General features: G+C 41.8%; 1 protein-coding gene across 2 annotated transcripts in view; it reads right to left on the bottom strand.

Moving 5' to 3' along the window:
• Nucleotides 1-21302, bottom strand: part of LOC115195872 (cadherin-18) — a 215520-nt gene that overhangs the window by 127785 nt on the left and 66433 nt on the right. For both annotated transcript variants that reach the window (XM_029756194.1, XM_029756193.1), the window contains exon 2: nucleotides 14620-15198. In XM_029756194.1, coding sequence (XP_029612054.1) covers nucleotides 14620-14856 — 237 coding nt within the window. In that variant the 5' untranslated portion in view covers nucleotides 14857-15198. The remainder of the gene's footprint in view (nucleotides 1-14619; nucleotides 15199-21302) is intronic.

The following is a 21302-nucleotide window of genomic DNA, read 5'->3' as shown; positions in this document are numbered from 1 at the left end:
GAGTTGGCAGACAGAGTCAGGAATCGAGTGGAAAGAGAGAAAGAGAGTATCCGTGACTTTGCATACGGTTACCACTCCCTGTGCAGACTGTGGAAACCTGGCATTGAAGAGGAAGAGGTCATTAAGTTGATCTTGAAGAACATCAACCCTATACTAGCCAGTCAACTCCGAGAAAGAGTCCCCACTGTCGATGGACTAGTTCGACTGGGACAGCAGTTCGAGAAGGACAGAGAATATGAAATGTCAGAATAATAGTTGAGAGAATGATTTATTTCAGGTTTTATTTATTTTATCACATTCCCAGTGGGTCAGAAGTTTACATACACTCAATTAGTATTTGGTAGCATTGCCTTTAAATTGTTTAACTTGGGTCAAACATTTCGGGTAGCCTTCCACAAGCTTCCCACAAAAAGTTGGGTGAATTTTGGCCCATTCCTCCTGTCGTGTCTTTGGCTATGCCGGATTAAGTGATATGACATGCTAATTTATAAAATTATTTCTCCGTAATTAATATTACCTGATTAAGCTAATCATGTAAATGTAATTAACTAGAAAGTCGGGGCACCACAGAAGAACGTTTATAGAGCTGTTATCTTCTGAATAAACTCTTAAAATACTTAGTAATATTTTACATCGATAGCAGTCAATCTTATCTTATTTTCAATCTCATCATGAAAGTTATAAATTCTTGGTTATCTTCACGAACCCTGGCTAACAAGTTGAATCAGCAATACAAAATTGGGTTTAATTATTTATTTACTAAATACCTAACTAATCACACAGAATTACAAATACACAGAATTCATATGATGTCATACAGAAAACGTCCTGGTGGACTGAGCCTGTATCATGGCTGGTTACACAAAGGAAGGGGGTTGGGCTTGAATGGAAGAGCGGGAAGATTTAGGAACACAGAAACAGCAGCTATGCTATCGTAAATACATTATCTTATGCATTCTAAATTACCGCCCATTTGGAAAAGGAAAATGCAATAAATATTTACTCTGAGCTGCGCTTCGGTAGATTGGTCGTAGATGCTGGCCGTGGTTGGCCAACAGATCTTCCTGTTGTGTAGTGGAAGAATGTCAATGGTGGTGGTATCTTCGTCTGGTTGTTAGACTGGATCCGTCGTCCGTCCTTTCCTAGCCCACGTTAGCAGCGGCTAACTCAACGGCTAGGAAGTATCACTTCTGTAGTGAATAAGCTCAAAGTTCATACCAGTTCATACCATAGCTCACGCCGAGGTTGGCTTAGTTCTGTCCTTGATATGGTTTAGTTAACATGTCTGTCCTTATAACGTCGAGGCTGCAGACCTCTCGTACTGGAACCCGGAATGTCTTTTCGTCAAAGACTTATATAGTGGAGAGGGGAAAGGAGGGGTTTCATCGTTTATAACCCCATGTCTCTTCACAGGGTTGGCCACTGATCGGCAGGGCACTTTCCCTATGAAAACCCAATTCTCTCATTTGGAAGCTAAAATTACATTTAATCTCCTAACAAACAATTTCAATATCAAACATTTCAATTGCATAACAATTCCATGTGACTCTGATAACTAGAGGGTGTATACTTTCTCCGGTACAGTTTATGTTGTCCTGCCATCAATCATAATGTCTCAGATAACAATGAACTGACATACATACTCATTACGTTATCAAGCATATTTCCAACTGGTTTTATTAACAAAAGATGGTTCCTTTCCCTATTTGTTTGATGTTCCCAGACTCTCTATATTTAACACAGGCTATTCCAGTCCTTCAGTAGGGTCAGAGAGAGAGGGGAAAGGAGAAGGTATTTATGGGGGGGGTCATAAACCTTACCCACAGGCCAACGTCATGACAGTCCCCCCATGTTGGGTTCAATCTTGCGATTAACCTGCATGTTGTAAACCAACATAAAAATGAACGTGGGTTGTCCTGGTTGTGGATCATCGTTGTGGTCCCCATCTGGCGGTCGACCCGGGTAGGGTGTCTGCAAATGAAGAAGTCCGCTCCAAGGCTGTGCAGCAGATGTCCAGTTGGTGGTTGCTATTGCAGTCCCCCCTCTGGTGGTCGACCCGGGTAGGGTCTCTGCAAATGAAGATGTCCGTTCCATGACTCGGCAGCGGATGTCCGGGTTGGGATCGCCGTTCCGGACCCGTCGTCTGGTCGTCCAGACTGGAATATCTGGGCAGTAACTTAGGCAGAGGTTAACAACGCACGCACACACACTCATGAAATATATCATTACATTTCCTCCCAAATGAGCGGCGTTGTGGCACTAACTGATGGTTGTATGGGGGAGTTGTTTATGGCTCTATCACTTTCTATGTGCCAAAGAAAATGAAACAAAATTAATGAAAGCATAAACAAAACAAAATAGTTATGCCACCTTAATCATCTAATTGGACTGTATTCTATCTACGTCCATGGTCTTGGCAAAATGACCCTATCATGGCATTGTCTAATGTCATATCTAGGGCTTTCCTAATTTGCGGGGTGGCGCTTAGGGTACTATCCTAAGTTGACAACTATATGATAAGTCTACAGCTGTGAGGCACTAGTTTTGGGCAGTCTACAGGATGACCTATGGACTTCTGGTTAGAAAACTGGTGAGTGCTGTAGAGTCAAAGGCCTAGAAGTAAATGTTCAACTTTACTAAGGCTGGTATTTTGTTTGGACCCTTAAGTGATCCTAGCATAAATCCTAATTGGATGTTCCGTTGTGCATGTGCGTTTATGCTTACACAATCGCGCATGTCAAGGGAAGATAACCAAGTATCCTGGCAGATTACAACTTGTTCAGAATGAGTCTGACGTAGTCAGGTAATTTTCAGGTCAATGCCTGGAGGTCAGTCAGAATTGGTGTCAAGGGAGTCTGTAGTAGTTTTCTACAAGTCACGGTGTCTTCCACTATTGTAGTGGCGGTAGGTATGAAGTCTATTTCATAGCTATGTTATCCACGGAGGAGCTAACCTCACGACGGAAGTACTCTAAGTATTAGACCAGTCGTACGTGGTGTGATCATGGTTCATGACTTCTAATAACTTTTCTCCTGAACGGAGGGTTCTATTTATTAGTGGCATGTGTTAACCATTGGAGGAGTGCAATGGAGATTCCCTTCCCCGTGTTGCACTCTGAGTGACTCCTATGTCGCTATTATCAATAGCAATTTAACTTGTGAGGTTACTAATCCTCTTACTGAGTGTTGCTGGACTGACTGTGGTATTGGTACTGGTATTCAAGGGGTCCAGTTGTCCTACCGATTTATTCTGAAATATTATCTACCGGAACACATGATTGGAGCATATTACTAGTTGTATTGTAGTTGAACCTACACATGGCAAGGAATGATTATTGTTGCCATTTGTTTTGGAGGTGGACAAGTCCACTGGACTTCCTTTACGACCAGTGTGGTACACCTCAGTACTATCTTAGATGTGTTCTAAGATAATCCCCGTCTAGGGGCCTGTCTGCTCCTCACTGTTCTCATAGGGGAGCTTACAACTAGATTTGATTTATGCTCTGGCGGCCTCGTACGGTGTTGTCCGTTGCCTCGACCCCCCCACCGGCCTCGATGAGGCTCATCATGGGTCTGGGCTACTATTCCCCCCCTTTGTGTCTCGGGACCCCCCCACCAGCGGGTGGTGTTGGTGTCCGAGGCGCAAACGAAAAGGTCGGACCCTATATACGAGTTGTCAGTGGCCGCGTTATTATGAGAATGGCTGTAACCTTTCAACCAAATCTCCTGGTGTTTGTGCTTCAACACCCTCAGTGGCTGTCGAGGTCTGTCAGTCACCACCGCGTCCGCGTGTGGCAACCTCTCCAGTACCTGCAAACTGAGACGAGGATATCGGTCTGTGATATCGCAAAGTGTTTCACCAGTGGGAGTCATCGGGTCAGTTGCTGGACTGACGCCATTAGTGTCATTGTAAGGGGTGACAGTCCCCAACAAAGCAGAAGGTGTATCATCGGAAGCAGAGTGTACTCTGCGCATCAATGTTTTTCTTGCTGAGACGGCCGCAGTGCTTGCGGAAGTGTCCGAAGGGCCAGAGAAGTTAATCTCAACTACCGTATTGCACGACTGCAAGAAGGAGGGAAGTTGCTCATTCACAGAGACAGCTGGCTCGAAATCATGAAAAGAATGGTCAATCAGATTGGCTGATGGAATGTGTCGAGATATCGTAATATCTCCTTGGATCGGATTCTGCACCAAGAGGTTTCTACACGTCTTTTTCCCAAGGGGTGCTTTTGACAGATACCCCTCGTGAAGGACTGCGTTGCAGCTAGCGTTAGGGGAAGACAGTGTGGTCAGTGGAGAAGGCACTGTGGCCTGTGACCATACCTGGTTGGTTTTCCAATCCATCAATGGGAGTAACCGATCCATCAAGTCTGCTCCAAGTAGCAGGGTTACAGTTTCGAGGCTGGTAACATACACAGGATGAACGAGCGATACGTCCTGGAAGTGTAGTTTCAGCATGACTCTCAATGTGAGAGGCGAGGTAGTCTGAGTGACCCCTCGAAGTGTAGTGTCGCATCGTTCCACTTTTAACCAACGTTTAGTTGGCTTCAAAGCCCTTTTGAGCTCATCAAACAATGTTTGAGAGATGAGTGATATTGTCGCACCCGAATCAATTAGCGCCTGACAAGCTAAGCAGTCCTCCAGGACTGTTTCCAGGTATGGCCGTTTAGATTCGTGGTTCGTGGACATATTCCCCACAAAGTGGAGTGGTCGTTCGCAACGACGTGATGTGCCATGTCTGTTCAAGATGGAAGCAGATTGACTTTTCCGATTTTGAGTGGGCTTGGCTTTAACTAAGCGTTTGACCTTTACCTTCGCAACTTTTGTATCGGAGTCTATAGACCGAGCCCGGGGGCTTGTTTCTTGATCAAGCGGGCCCTGGATAGGGTCTTGAATGAGAGCGGGAGAAATTTGAACTTTAACGTCCATGCTATGGGTGTTAATTCCTGCGGACCTGGTGTCCGGTAATTCCCCGTCTAGTCCTTGTGACTTATCTTTTACCCTTTTCTCAAATTGTTCTCGCTTTAGTTCTTCCCGTAGTGGGACTTCAGGAGAACATTGGTCTACGTTTTGATCGTCCATCAACCCTTTGTTACCCTTGTGTTCTGACACTTTGTGTGGGTTGGGTACAGGAACGTAGCGAACAGGTCGATTGTAGCGGTAGTCGTTTTGAAGGCGACGTACTTTACAGTTATTTCGACCGCGGCGGTTATTGGAATCATGGTTTCGTGGTAGAAACTGTTGTTGTGCGTCAGCTCTCGACGCTCCAATACCTGATAATGCACCCTCTAACTGGAGTGAGTGCTCCTGGTCAAACTTCAAAACCGAGTGGTCAGGGCTCTTAGCGTTGCGAGCTTTTGATGCCTCAAAAGCTGTGCTTGCAAGCTCTCTGAGTTGTAAGATAGGCAAGCCAACGTGGGCTGCAGGGCCCAAGTAGGTAATGAAGGTGGGATACATGTTCGACAGAAACATTTGTTTGAATGGTAACAGCTCTTCCATTCCTGTTTCTGTGAGTAGGCCAAAGTAAGCTGAACGAAGCCTATGATAGAAAGCTTGTGGGTGTTCGTTTCGAGCTTGTTTGACCGTGTTAGCCAGTGAGCTATCGTGTTTGCGAGTCGCAGAACCACTGAATTCTAATTTCAAAGCTGTGGCAAGTTTAGCGTAGTCATTTAGCACGTGTTGCTGTTGTAGGCGAATGAACCTCGTCACGTGTCTATTCGACGTTCGCTTCAACAGGTAAACCCTGTCAGAACCCGTAGCGTTCGGGTAGCCATCCAACGCGTCCTCTATGTCAGCTAGGAACGTCTCAGTATCGTTTGGCTGACCTGGAACGGGGTCAAAGGTGGGGAAATTCTTGATGAGTTTGTCAAGGTATTCCGCGCCAAGCGGGCGGAGAGGGTTGGCTTCATCCTGTGGAGAAATTGGGGCCGAAAGGCCAAGAGGAGAAGCCAAGCTTTGGCATTGTTGGCCAAGAGGCTCCATATTACTCAGTGCTGAATGGCCAAGAGGAGAAGACTGAGGGACACATGATGGATGCAATGTCTGAAACCTATCGTCTTCACTCCTTTGAGTACCGGACTCCGGTTGCTTGGATGGGTAGTCATGCTGTAGAGCGTGCCCATTCTGGACTTCCTCCAGCTGGTACCTAAGGGTGGTCTTATGCTGCATTGCAGAGTCCACTTGAGCGCTTAGAGTACCAATTTTGGACACGTGAGTGTCACACCTGCTCCTTTCGGTCTCAAACTTATCTGTCATGCTATGCAGATAGAGGTCTCGAGTACGGAGCGAGAGATTCAGTGATGAGATTTCCTCTGCTTCCTTAGAAATCAATATTTCCATCCTCATCACCTGAGTTCTCTCATCATTCAATTGGTCAGCAACTTCAATAAGTTCTGCTGATTTATCATCCAACTTTGTCACTGTGTCCATTAACTGATCGTCTTTGTTCTGCAGCGCTTTGAGGAGCACCGTGTTATTTTGAGTAACATTCAACAAAACAGCGTGCATGTTGTCAAGTTGAGCGCTCCTGTTTGTAGATAACTCTTCAGATTTATCTAGTTTGGCGTGGACATCATCGTATTTAGTTTTGGCTAAATCGAGTTGTTCCTGTAGCATATGATTCTGTTGAAGAGCTTGTGCTCGTTCATCGTCATAAGTATTTGCAATTACTTTTAATTGTTCCGATTTCAAACGCAGTTCCTTGACTAGCAGAATGTTTTCATTTCCTGCTTTTGTCAATAGTTGCTCAGTTCTCTCCACCTGTGCCCTCATGTTAGCCATGTCTTGCACGTGCTTCAGCTGTGCACTGTGGTATTGGATCGATGCCAACCTTTGATGGCGATACATAAGTGCTAAAGTGGAGAGAACCGTCACAAAGCCTGTGTTTGATGGTTGATTTCGGACAGCGTTCGCAATTTCGGCTGATTTTTCACTAATGGCATAATTAGGGTTGGTATCGCTGCTGAGGTCAGAGATCAATCCTTTTATGGGTGGAGGTTCACTAATTAGTGGAGGAGTGGTGACCACCTCCTTTGGTAGCTTGCACATTATTAGAAAAATTTAGAGGAAAAATGTTCCTATTTTTTTTCAATGTTTGGGTTTGGAATTCATTGGAAGCTGCAAAGACAAGTTTAATCTATTTATAGATGTTGACGAACCATCAGGACTGTACCAGTAATGTGGAAGTTGGATGTGAATGAATTTGCAAAAGCAAATTGAATGAATTAATCAATGCCAATGATTAATCCTACCTGGGTAGGCTATCTGGGTATTAAACTTGAATTAACCTTAGAGGTTGCTTCATCCAGGTTAATATGAGAAGTTTTAAAAGTGTCTCATTTGATTGGAAGAACATTAAGGTATGTTCAACAATTTAACTTATTAAATTGAACGAGATGATAATCCCTACAATCTCCATTGATTGGATATCATAAGTGTAAACAGTAGATCCAATGTTGGCACACTTCCCACTATGGTACACTTCTTCCTTGGGCCGAAGCCACATGGGATTCCCGCTGGGGCGGGACTTCTGTCAGTACTGGATTACTGAATGGGTTTTGCAAAAACCAAATTTTACTGATTGATCAATTTTAATGATAAATCAAACCTGTATAGGCTATTTGGGATTTAAACTTGAATTAACCTTAGAGGTTTATTCATCTAGGTTAATGTGGAAAAAAGATTACAATGTCTCATTTAGAAAACTCATCAATTTGGATATTTAAAAAAAAAAAAGATCCACTTGAGAACGTAAATCTGGCAATTTCACTTATTAGTTGAATAAGACATCGATATCCGTCTGGATATCATGAGTAACGACTTGAGTGTCACCTGACTAATTATTTGAAAAAAGTACTGGTGACTCTCATAGGGGAGTCTGCTGGCACACGTTGAAATCAACGGAAGTACCCAGGGCAGGACTTTCGTTCCGCAAGTCGGATGAATTACCATGTGGCACAAACAAAATGGCTGTTTTCCGTTTTGTTAGCTTAGCATCTCGAGCAAGCTAATGCTACTTGATGCCTGAAAAATGCTCACATAGGATTCCCTTGGCAAGGGAAAGGTTTTACTTATAACATATTATGTTCAAACCCTTTTCGGCGATATTTGACGATGTTTTAACCGGAACTCGCGGTAAACAACAAAATGCACCGTGGTCTCCTCGCATCGAAACGCGAGAGACAGACAGAGAGATACTTATAAACTGGTCAAGCTAATCTCTCCTAAATTTCAATCGGCTGGGTCTTTGTCCTCGCTCGAGAAATTAATAATGACCTAGCCAACACGCGTCTGAAACGCGCGAGGCAGAAATAGCCCAGCGTTTGGCCAAACGCGCTATTTATCAGATAGCTTTATCAGCCCTCATACAGAACTGTATAGGGTATGCTACCCACTGACTACCTCAGAGCACAACACTGAGGCGATTCTCCAGAACACACACGCACCAATAATTCCGATCTACAATTCCCATAATGTATATAAAATACTTGGTATATTATGTAATCTGCTTTTCAATTTTATATAGGCTGAATCAAAATGAAAGCTTCATCCTATTTTAGATTCCTCACAGGGGGCACCATTATGTCGTGTCTTTGGCTATGCCGGATTAAGTGATATGACATGCTAATTTATAAAATTATTTCTCCGTAATTAATATTACCTGATTAAGCTAATCATGTAAATGTAATTAACTAGAAAGTCGGGGCACCACAGAAGAACGTTTATAGAGCTGTTATCTTCTGAATAAACTCTTAAAATACTTAGTAATATTTTACATCGATAGCAGTCAATCTTATCTTATTTTCAATCTCATCATGAAAGTTATAAATTCTTGGTTATCTTCACGAACCCTGGCTAACAAGTTGAATCAGCAATACAAAATTGGGTTTCATTATTTATTTACTAAATACCTAACTAATCACACAGAATTACAAATACACAGAATTCATATGATGTCATACAGAAAACGTCCTGGTGGACTGAGCCTGTATCATGGCTGGTTACACAAAGGAAGGGGGTTGGGCTTGAATGGAAGAGCGGGAAGATTTAGGAACACAGAAACAGCAGCTATGCTATCGTAAATACATTATCTTATGCATTCTAAATTACCGCCCATTTGGAAAAGGAAAATGCAATAAATATTTACTCTGAGCTGCGCTTCGGTAGATTGGTCGTAGATGCTGGCCGTGGTTGGCCAACAGATCTTCCTGTTGTGTAGTGGAAGAATGTCAATGGTGGTGGTATCTTCGTCTGGTTGTTAGACTGGATCCGTCGTCCGTCCTTTCCTAGCCCACGTTAGCAGCGGCTAACTCAACGGCTAGGAAGTATCACTTCTGTAGTGAATAAGCTCAAAGTTCATACCAGTTCATACCATAGCTCACGCCGAGGTTGGCTTAGTTCTGTCCTTGATATGGTTTAGTTAACATGTCTGTCCTTATAACGTCGAGGCTGCAGACCTCTCGTACTGGAACCCGGAATGTCTTTTCGTCAAAGACTTATATAGTGGAGAGGGGAAAGGAGGGGTTTCATCGTTTATAACCCCATGTCTCTTCACAGGGTTGGCCACTGATCGGCAGGGCACTTTCCCTATGAAAACCCAATTCTCTCATTTGGAAGCTAAAATTACATTTAATCTCCTAACAAACAATTTCAATATCAAACATTTCAATTGCATAACAATTCCATGTGACTCTGATAACTAGAGGGTGTATACTTTCTCCGGTACAGTTTATGTTGTCCTGCCATCAATCATAATGTCTCAGATAACAATGAACTGACATACATACTCATTACGTTATCAAGCATATTTCCAACTGGTTTTATTAACAAAAGATGGTTCCTTTCCCTATTTGTTTGATGTTCCCAGACTCTCTATATTTAACACAGGCTATTCCAGTCCTTCAGTAGGGTCAGAGAGAGAGGGGAAAGGAGAAGGTATTTATGGGGGGGTCATAAACCTTACCCACAGGCCAACGTCATGACACTCCTGACAGAGCTGGTGTAACTGAATCAGGTTTATAGGCCTCCTTGCTCACACACGCTTTTTCAGTTCTGCCCACAAATGTTCTATAGGATTGAGGTCAGGGCTTTGTGATGGCCACTCCAATACCTTGACTCTGTTGTCCTTAAGCCATTTTGCCACAACTTTGGAAGTATGCTTGGGGTCATTGTCCATTTGGAGGACCCATTTGCGACCAAGCTTTAACTTCCTGACTGATGTCTCGAGATAATGCTTCAATATATCCACATAATTTTCTTTCCTCATGATGCCATCTATGTTGTGAAGTGCACCATTCCCTCCTGCAGAAAAGTACCCCCACAAAATGATGCTGCCATCCCTGTGCTTCACGGTTGGAATGGTGTTATTCGGCTTGCAAGCATCCCCCTTTCTCCTCCAAACATAACAATGGTCATTATGGCCAAAGAGTTCTATTTTTGTTTCATCAGACCAGAGGACATTTGTCCAAAAAGTACGATCTTTGTCCCCATGTGCAGTTGCAAACCATAGTCTGGCTTTTATATGGCGGTTCTGGAGCAGTGGCTTCTTCCTTGCTGAGGGCATTTCAGGTTACATCGATGTAGGACTCTTTTTACTGTGGATATAGATACTTTTGTACCTGTTTTTTCCAGCGTCTTCACAAGGTCCTTTGCTGTTGTACTGGGATTGATTTTCACTTTTTGCACCAAAGTATGTTCATCTCTAGGAGAGAGAACGCGTCTCTTTCCTGAGCGGTATGACGGTTGCGTGGTCCCATGGTTTTTATACTTGCATACTATTGTTTGTACAGATGAACGTGGTACCTTCAGTCATTTGGAAATTTCTTCCAACAATGAACCAGACTTGTGGAGGTCTACAATTTCTTTTCTGAGGTCTTGGCTGATTTCTTTTGTTTTCCCCATGATGTCAAGCAAAGAGGCACTGAGTTTGAAGGTAGGCCTTGAAATACATCCACAGGTACAAAGGCTAATTGACTCAGATGATGTCAATTAGCCTATCAGAAGCTTCTAAAGCCATGACATCATTTTCCTGAATTTTCCAAGCTGTTTAAAGGCACAGTCAACTTAGTGTATGTAAACTTCTGACCCACTGGAATTATGATACAGTGAATTATAAGTGAAATAATCTGTCTGTAAACAATTGTTGTAAAAATGACTTGTGTCATGCACAAAGTAGATGTCCTATCCGACTTGCCAAAATTTTAGTTTGTTAACAAGAAATTTGTGGAGTTGTTGAAAAATGAGTTTTAAATGACTGTAACCTAAGTGTATATAAACTGTATTCTCTGAACTCTGACATTTCTCGTCCTAATATTTCTATATTTCTTAATTCCATTCTTTTACTTTTAGATGTGTGTATATTGTTGTGTATTGTTGGATATTACTACACTGTTGGAGCTAGGAACACAAGCATTTCACTACACCTGCAATAACATCTGCTAAACGTGTATGCAAGCAATAAAATGTAATTTATGAATCCTTGATGTACTTTTTTAAGTTACATTAAAGCTTCAAAAGTCACAAAAAGTGACATTAGCTGATGAAGATCTCAAAACCCTGTGTTTACCACAGACCTTATTTTCAACGTTTATCCAAAAACCCTACAAAAACATAATTAATTTCCACACAGGCTTTGTCCAGAGTTAGTGCCTACAAAAAGACGCCATTACTAATTTCTCTCTATTTCTACACAAGAAACCTCTCCTTCCGCTCCTCGTTTGCAGCTTGCTAGTGTCTGCATTTTTTTACCAAGCGCAGTGATGAGAACAATATAGTGTTTGAATGTGAAGAATAAATCCTCCTCTGTCTGGCTTAATTAAGGGTCATTCTGTCTCCTAGCCACATTAGGACATGGCACACCAATCCCACAACTACATAATTAAATGTTGGCAAGTTTCTCTCCTTCCATCAAGAAACTTCATCATCTCTCTCCATCCAAATGTGGCGTGTCAAATGAATGTCTAATAATTTGTATGTTTGTTTTTAACGGCCCTGTTATAATACAGAAAGAATTAGCTGTTTATGTTTGTGTTGCTTTCCACACCATGTTATCTGGGTCCAAAATGGCGCCATATTCTCTACTTAGAGCAGTACTTTTGACCAGCAGTGCACTTTGAAGGGGATAAAGTGCCTTTTGGCACACAACCATAACTCTCTCTCTAAGGTAGAGGGATGAAAAGAAGAGTGGCCATTATCTATTAAGCATGATAGAGACAGCCAGCCAATCAGAGACATCAAAGGATGAGCAGCAGCTCTATGTAATGTTAATATAATCCATGGAAGTAATTATTCTTTCATGCAATTAGTGACAAACTGAAAAACTGCAATTATACAACAACACAGTTTCAATCAGGATGTTCTATTCCCTAATACCCTTGAACTACTTCAGTTAGTCAGCTGCAATAATACAGACAGAACCACAGAAAGCGCTGAGAGAATGTTTTGGTGGCACCTTGGGAATTTTGCGGTTCACTCATGCATTTTATAACGTTAGCAATGCCATGTTTCATCACTAAATAACACCTGTAAGGATATGTGTTTTCCTGGTCTGACACTACTACCCAGGCATCTGTGATATAGCCTTGCTTCTGGTTGTCATCCCTGTGATCATAACAAACAACTTAGTGGTGATGCTGAGTAATAATATTTAGAGGATATTAGAGGGGTTTAGTTGTCTGTTTTTCTCACTCTCTTTCCACCTTTATCTGTTGTCTCTCTGGACTGCTCTTGCTTCTATTTATTTGTATTTTTTCATTCCACATCATGTTCCCGTCTCTGTACTGAAATACATACATGTGTGTGTGCAGTCAGAGCGAGAGGAGTGATCCAACTCCCTCGTTCTCTTTCTCTCTGAGTGTGGTTGAAGGGATTAGCTTCTGCCCGAGTGCCTAGAATAATGATCACTGCAGCGGAGAAACACATTTCCACATTTCAGGAGATAAGGGGGCCAGGCAATCTGTAAGCTGAGGACATACCAAATAAGCCACGGGAAACTGGTTAAGTAACAGAAAAGTCACCACAGAGAACTCAGACCAGACCAGACCTGCTGGGTTGCTCTTGCCCTCTGAGCACAAGGTTACGACTGCCAGTCATCTCTAGTGCCTGCCTCTCGGTCTTTGTGACGTCCATAATGTCTGATGTGACAGTCTGAGCCTATAGCTGGTATGACATGTAGCTCAGATGTACTGTATAGACCACTAATGGCCCACAGTCACAGTGGATATAAATAAGAGTTATGTGTTCTGTTATTTTTTATCGTTTTTTTTGTATCTATATAGTGGCAGTAGGCTATAAGTTTTATATAAATTGACAAATACATTCAATTCAATTCACACTTTAACTATGTAACAAAGAGCCATCCATGGAGCCCCTGTGTAACATGCCTCAATTTTGTACTAGGGTTCATTCAAACAACAAACAAAGATGTTATATTTTTGGAACTGAGAGGCTGCTGTAAAAAGCTCTGTTCACAATTCAATCTTCCCTAAGAGTCTAAGCCTTGGAATTTGGCCTTACTGCTATTAGACCATGGAAACGTATTGAATAACACATTCATGACAAAACAGATAGACAAAACATTTATCAAAGGAAGTATGGTTTGAGGTGTCTGACATGCATCTGAGACATATAGGAAAGCATAAAAATAAAAAAGGTTCCATGTGTAACCTTGGTCCTAAAAAATCCTATACATTTTGATTCCTTTTTGTACCGGTCTATACCGGGTTAGCTTCAGACGAGTCCCGTGAATATAAAACAGAGAACAGGTTAATGTTCGTGAAAGTCTCAGCTTTCGATGGTGGAGTCATATTAGTTTGTAGCTCAAACCGCTCAGACTTGATAGACCTTTTTGTGAGAAGACCTGTTTGGAGTTGGGACACCGGTGTCAGCAACTTGAGACCAGTCAGTCCAGTGAAGCTTGTGAGTGTCATAGAGCAAAACAATATACTTTTTTGTGAGAATACTGATTTCGGGATGTCTCCTGGTCTGACAAAAACCGCTGTAGCTCTGCCACGGCAGTTTCTAGCTTAACCCGACAAATTTTGATGGGTATTTTTTTTTTTATTATACTAATTTGATTTTCCCAAAGTGCTAGACAGACGGTGCAAGGGATCTTGTTGATTAATCCTGAATAAAACATGACACTTACTCATGAGCAGACATTTGGACAGAGTAGATGTCGTATTCTCTTAACAAAATAAACAAGTGAGATTTAATGTGCAACCCCAATGCCACCCTATCCCCTACAGAGCACACTATTTTTGATCCGAGCCGTACGGGCCTTGTTCAAAAGTAGTGCACTATATAAGGAAAATGGTGCTATCTTGGATGCACATTTTGTTTCAACATAATTAGACAGAACAAAAGCATCCAGACTACCAACAAGGAAAATCTCCTTAAGAATAGAACCTGTAACTGCCACAATGCATTTCCAATAGACAAGACTGCCTTGCAGAAAAACACACCCCTTTTGACCAGGGCCCTTAGAGTTCTGTTCAAAAGTAGTGCACCATGTTGGACATACAGTAGTGTGTCATTTGATACACAGCCAGAGCCAAGTTTCCTTGGAATGAAATAAGCTGTTGTTTACAAACATACTGTGAAGTAGGGCAAAACAATACAATACCTTTCCCACGTATTGAGTGTCCGGTCCTATGTGTTCTTCTAAAACAAAGAATTGGTTCCAGATCCAGCCACGTTTAGGCCTGTGGTGCACTTCTGTCTCACCATTGGCCAGTTTGGTCTGGTTCTTGGCGATGGTCACTTTGTCTGCTGGGTTATGATGGCTAGCCCCATAGCACCTCTGGATGAAGCAAAGGCAGACCAGTATGTGACAAAGACAGGAGGTGGTGGATATCCTCATGGTGGTGCCTCAGTGTGCTTTTGGAAAAATATCCCAGCGTGCTTTGCGCTTTGTGTGAAGGTCCAACCACCACCGCCACCACCACCGACCACCGCTGCAGCCTCACGTGGCTGGCGGTTCGATGGACAGATGAGGGTGGCGCTAAATCCAAACTGGGGAAGGCCTGGTCCGTGCAACGATAGAGTCTCTAAGGTTCATGGTCTAACCGTCAATTGATGAGAATCAAGGCAAGCTTCATTTACATCATGGAATAGCCAGGGTCTAGAGTAGAAAATGGACGGACAATGACTTTTGAAGTTTTACCAGAAACTGGAGTTGATTATGGTGACCATTCTGGGTTTCCTGGAAGAGAGAGAGATATAGAGGGATTAATTACATTTCATGAGTTTTAACTTCCTTAAATCCCCTCAAAATAAATTGGACCCGGCCATAATAATACTTCACACACAGAGTGAAAGTATTTCAAATAGATGACTTTGAATGCAGAAAAGAGGCCTCCATCTCCTTACATCCAGTTCTAAAAAGAGAAAACACATTTTGGATGTGGTGAGTCTTTATTTATTCATAAGTTGTCTGTGCCTGTGAGGTCAGAGAGATATACTGCACTCTATTTCCTAGTGTGTATGGAAGAATAGGTTGTCATATGGGACTCATTATTGATATTTGCTGTATAAAAGTGCCCAATGAGTTCTGATGATCCATGTACAGTGAGGGAAAAAAGTATTTGATCCCCTGCTGAGTTTGTACGTTTGCCCACTGACAAAGAAATGATCAGTCTATCATTTTAATGGTAGGTTTATTTGAACAGTGAGAGACAGAATAACAACAAAAAAATCCATAAAAACGCATGTCAAAAATGTTAGAAATTGATTTGCATTAACCTGTTTGTATTGTGATACAAACAAGAAATAAGACAAAAAATGAAAACTTGAGCATGCATAACTATTCCCCCCTTTGACTAGGCCATTCCAAGACATTTAAATGTTTCCCCTTAAACCACCCGATTGTTGCTTTAGCAGTATGCTTAGGGTCATTGTCGTGCTGGAAGGTGAACCTCCATCCCAGTCTCAAATCTCTGGAAGACTGAAACAGGTTTCCCTCAAGAATTTCCCTGTATTTTTCCAGTCCTTGCTGATGAAAACCATCCGCCGGGCATGATGCTGCCACTACCATGCTTCACTGTGGGGATAGGGTTCTCGGGGTGATGGGAGGTGTTGGGTTTGAGCCAGACATAATGCTTTCATTGATGGCCAAAAAGCTCAACTTTAGTCTCATCTGACCAGAGTACCTTCTTCCATATGTTTGGGAGTCTCCCACATGCCTTATGGTGAACACCAAACGTGTTTGCTAATTTTGTTCTTTAACCTGTTATGGATAGGGGGCAGTATTTTCACGGCCGGATAAAAAACATACCCGATTTAATCTGTTTATTACTCCTGCCCAGAAAGTAGAATATGCATATAATTGTTTGATTTGCATAGAAAACCCCTAAAGTTTATAAAACTGTTTGAATGGTGTCTGTGAGTATAACAGAACTCATATGGCAGGCCAAAACCTGAGAAGATTCCAAACAGAAAGTGCCCTCTCTGACCATTTCTTGGCCTTCTTTAGCCTCTTTATTGAAAACAGAGGATCTCTGCTGTAACGTGACACTTTCTAAGGCTCCCATAGGCTCTCAGAAGGCGCCAGAACGTTGAATGATGACTTTGCAGTCCATAGCTGAAAAACAGTAGCGCATTTGGATAGTGGTCGATCTGTGAACAATGAGATGGGTGCGTGCATGCACGTGAAGAGTGAATTTTACATTTTCAGTTTTTGAACAAAAAAAACTACTCCCGGTCGGAATATTATCGCTATTTTACGAGAAAAATCGCATAAAAATTGATTTTAAACAGCGTTTGACATGCTTCGAAGTACGGTAATGGAATATTTTGAAATTTTTTGTCACGATATGCGCCGGCACATCACCTTTCATTACTCTTCGGATAGTGTCTTGAACGCACGAACAAAACGCTGCTATTTGGATATAACTATGGATTATTTGGAACCAAACCGACATTTGTTGTTGAAGTAGAAGTCCTGGGAGTGCATTCTGACGAAGAACAGCAAAGGTAATCTAATTTTTCTTATAGTAAATCTGAGTTTGGTGAGTACCAAACTTGGTGGGTGTCAAAATAGCTAGCCTGTGATGGCCAGGCTATCTACTCAGAATATTGCAAAATGTGCTTTCACCGAAAAGCTATTTTAAAATCGAACACCGCGATTGCATAAAGGAGTTCTGTATCTATAATTCTTAAAATAATTGTTATGTTTTTTGTGAACGTTTATCGTGAGTAATTTAGTAAATTCACCGGAAGTGTTCGGTGGGAATGCTAGTTCTGAACGTCACATGCTAATGTAAAAAGCTGGTTTTTGATATAAATATGAACTTGATTGAACAAAACATGCATGTATTGTATAACATAATGTCATAGGAGTGTCATCTGATGAAGATCATCAAAGGTTAGTGCTGCATTTAGCTGTGGTTTTGGTTTTTGTGACATTATATGCTAGCTTGAAAAATGGGTGTCTGATTATTTCTGGCTGGATCCTCTCCTGACATAATCTAATGTTTTGCTTTCGTTGTAAAGCCTTTTTGAAATTGGACAGTGTGGTTAGATAAAGGAGAGTCTTGTCTTTAAAATGGTGTAAAATAGTCATATGTTTGAAAAATTGAAGTTTTCGGATTTTCGAGGAATTTGTAATTCGCGCCACGCCCTATCTTTGGATATTGGAGCGGTGTTCCGCAAGCAGAACATCTAGATGTTAAGCAATTGCTATTTTCTGGCCACTCTTCTGTAAAGTCCAGCTCTGTGGAGTCCAATGCTCAAAGTGGTCCTATGGACAGATACTCCAATCTCCGCTGTGGAGCTTTCAGGGTTATCTTTGGTCTCTTTGTTGCCTCTCTGATTAATGCCCTCCTTGCCTGGTCTGAGAGTTTTGGTGGGCGGCCCTCTCTTGGCAGGTTTGTTGTGGTGCCATATTCTTTTCATTTTTTAAGAATGTGTTTAATGGTGCTCCGTGGGATGTTCAAAGTTTTGGATATTTTCTTATAACCCAACCCTGATCTGTACTTCTCCACAACTTTGTCCCTGACCTGTTTAGAGAGCTCCTTGGTCTTCATGGTGCCGCTGGCTTGGTGGTGCCGCTTGCTTAGTGGTGTTGCAGACTCTGGGGCATTTCAGAACAGGTGTATGTATATATACACTGAGATAATGTGACGTATCATGTGACACTTAGATTTCACACAGGTGGACTTTATTTAACTAATTATATGCCTTCTAAAGGTAATTGGTTGCACCAGATCTGATTTAGGGGCTTCATAGCAAAGGGGGTGAATACATATGCACGCACCACTTTTCATTTTTTATTTTGTATAATTTTTTGAAACATGTAATTTTCTCATTTCACTTCACCAATTTGGACTATTTTGTGTATGTCCATCACATGAAATAAAAATAAAAATCAATTTAAATTATAGGTTGTAATGCAACAAAATAGTAAAAACGGCAAGGGGGATGAATACTTTTCCAAGGCACTGTATAAGATCTGACAAGCATCAAAGGAAAACTAGCTCTCTATAACCTTACCATCCATTGCGATGACATAAACAAATTCAGAAATTAGGAATTATTACATTCATAGCTGTCACACTTTGGGGGATAATCAGCAAAATCCCTTTAAAACATAAAATATATGGATTTAAAATACACTTAGAAGAATCCTTGACTAATCCCCTTGTTTCGAAACCATCACTACATGTAAATGATGCAGCTTGGCTTTAGCTAGTTGTTAATAGTGTACCCTGGCTGCCAGGCAGGGCTCTGGTCAAGAATAGTGCACTATGTAGGGAATAGGGTGCTTATTGGGATGCTGCGACAGAGAGGCAGAGCCAAGGCTGATACACATCACCGTGAATTAGGACAGGCCTCAAAGGGACCCAAATATTCAACATCTGTATGTGACAGGATTCTCACCTGTAGTCACCACAGATATGATAATGTAAGCTAAAGTACTGTATTCTCCCTATGTACGGTGTCCATGCCCTGATAACAACTCAGTCTTATCAACATCATAGACCTGTCCAAATATTCAACATCTTTAATCTGTTTGTGACAGGATTCTCCTGGAGTGTCTAGTCTCTACAGGTATGGCCATGTACGCTATGATGTACACTGCATTCGGAAAGTATTCAGACACCTTGACTTTTTCCACATTGTTACGTTACAGCCTTATTCTAAAATGGATGCATAATTTTTCCCCCATCAATCTCCACACAGTACCCCATAATTACAAAGTAAAAACAGGTTTTAGAAATGTTTGAAAATGTATTAACAATAAAAAAACAGAAATACCTTATTTACATAATTATTCAGACCCTTTGATATGAGGCACAAAATTGAGCTCAGGTGCATCCTGTTTCCATTGATCATCGTTGAGATGTTTCTACAACTTGATTGGAGTCCACATGGTAAATTAAATTGAATGGACATGATTTGGAAAGGTACACACCTGTGTATATATAAGGTCCCACAGTTGACAGTTCATGTCAGAGCAAAAACCAAGCCATGAGGTTGAAGGAATTGTCCGTAGAGCTCCGAGACAGGATTGTGTCGAGGAACAGATCTGATGAAGGGTGCCAAAACATTTCTGCAGCACTGAAGGTCCCCAAGAACACAGTGGCCTTCATCGTTCTTAAATGGAAGAAGTTTGGAACCACCAAGACTCTTTATAGAGCTGGCCGTCCGGCCAAACTGTGCAATCGGGGGAGAAGGGCCTTGGCTAGGGTGGTGACCAAGTATCCGATGGACAACCATCTCTGCAGCACTCCACAAATCAGGCCTTTATTGTAGAGTGGTCAGAAGGAAGCCACTCCTTGGTAAAAGGCACATGACAGCCCACTTGGAGTTTGCCAAAAGGCACCTAAAGAACTCTCCGACCATGAGAAACAAGATTCTCTGGTCTGATGAAACCAAGATTGAACTCTTCAGCCTGAATGCCAAGCGTCACGTCTGGAGGAAACCTGGCACCATCCCTACGGTGAAGCATGGTGGTGGCAGCATCATGCTTTGGGGATGTTTTTCAGCGGCAGGGATTGGGAGACTAGTCAGGATTGAGGAAAAGATGAACGGAGCAAAGTACAGAGAGAACCTTGATGAAACCTGCTCCAGAGCACTCAGGACCTCAGACTGGGGGTGAAGGCTCACCACCGAACAGAACAACGAGCCTAAGCACACAGCCAAGACAATGCAGGAGTGGCTTCGGGACAAGTCTCTGAATGTCCTTGAGTGACCCAGCCAGAGCTCAGACTTGAACCCGATCGAACATCACTGGAGAAACCTGAAAATAGCTGTGCAGTGATGCTCCCCACTCAACCTGACAGAGCTTGAGAGGATCTACAGAGAAGAATGGGAGAAACTCCCCGAATACAGGTATGCCAAGCTTGTAGTGTCATATTCAAGAAGACTCAAGGCTGTAATCGCTGCCAAATGTGCTTCTACAAGGAACTGAGTAAGGGGTCTGAATACTTATGTAAATGTATTATTTCATTTTTTTTATACATTTGCAAAAATTTCTAAACCTGTTTTTGCATTGTTATTATGAGGTATTGTGTGTAGATTGATGAGGGAAGAAACCGATTTAATGTGGTATGTCAAGGGGTCTGAATACTTTCAGAATACACTGTACATATTCTACATTCTAGGCACACGTCAACAACTCAGTTAATGTCATTAGACATCACCATACTTTTTAAAACAAATCTCAATTCATGTTGACAGGAGAAAAAGTAGTTTGATGGTCACATTTGGTCACTTTATAAAGGGTCTAAATGCATCACTAACACATAAATCAACAAATGATCACGATTGATGAGTTGTTGCAATGATATGTAAATAATACAAGCTTCAGGTTCAATTACTTGACAAGGTCTTTGATGCCTATGTTGAGTTGTTCAACCATAATATACAGTCCAACTACTGTAGCAAACAATCTCCAACTACCCTATGCTAGACTTGCGTGAGCTACCTGTGTCCCTATGTTAGACTTGTGTGAGCATGTGTAGGCCTATTCCATTGTCGATGGTTTTAGGCTGCCACCCCCTGTGTTATTCGTGTGGTAATCACGCTGATTGTCTGAAATCTCAGTTTTACCTCCAGTTATTAAATCAGCAGCAGTTGGATTGTCATTGGGTACTTTTAAAATAGGATTATTTTGAATAGTCGTTTTAATATAGTAGTTCAATTAAAACATGTCTTCGCACCCAGTGAAACGACACCATATTTTTCTATCCAGATGAACAAAAATATGATTGAAAGAAATGCTTACTCACAGATGTTTCTCCTTGTAATGTGCTAAATGATGAGGTGAGTGGTTAAATACAACAGAAAGAGAGAATGAGGGAGTAC

Source organism: Salmo trutta, chromosome 6, assembly GCF_901001165.1.
Source record: "Salmo trutta chromosome 6, fSalTru1.1, whole genome shotgun sequence".
In the NCBI taxonomy this organism is placed as follows: Eukaryota; Metazoa; Chordata; class Actinopteri; order Salmoniformes; family Salmonidae; genus Salmo; species Salmo trutta.
This window is presented reverse-complemented; position numbering and strand designations above follow the sequence as displayed.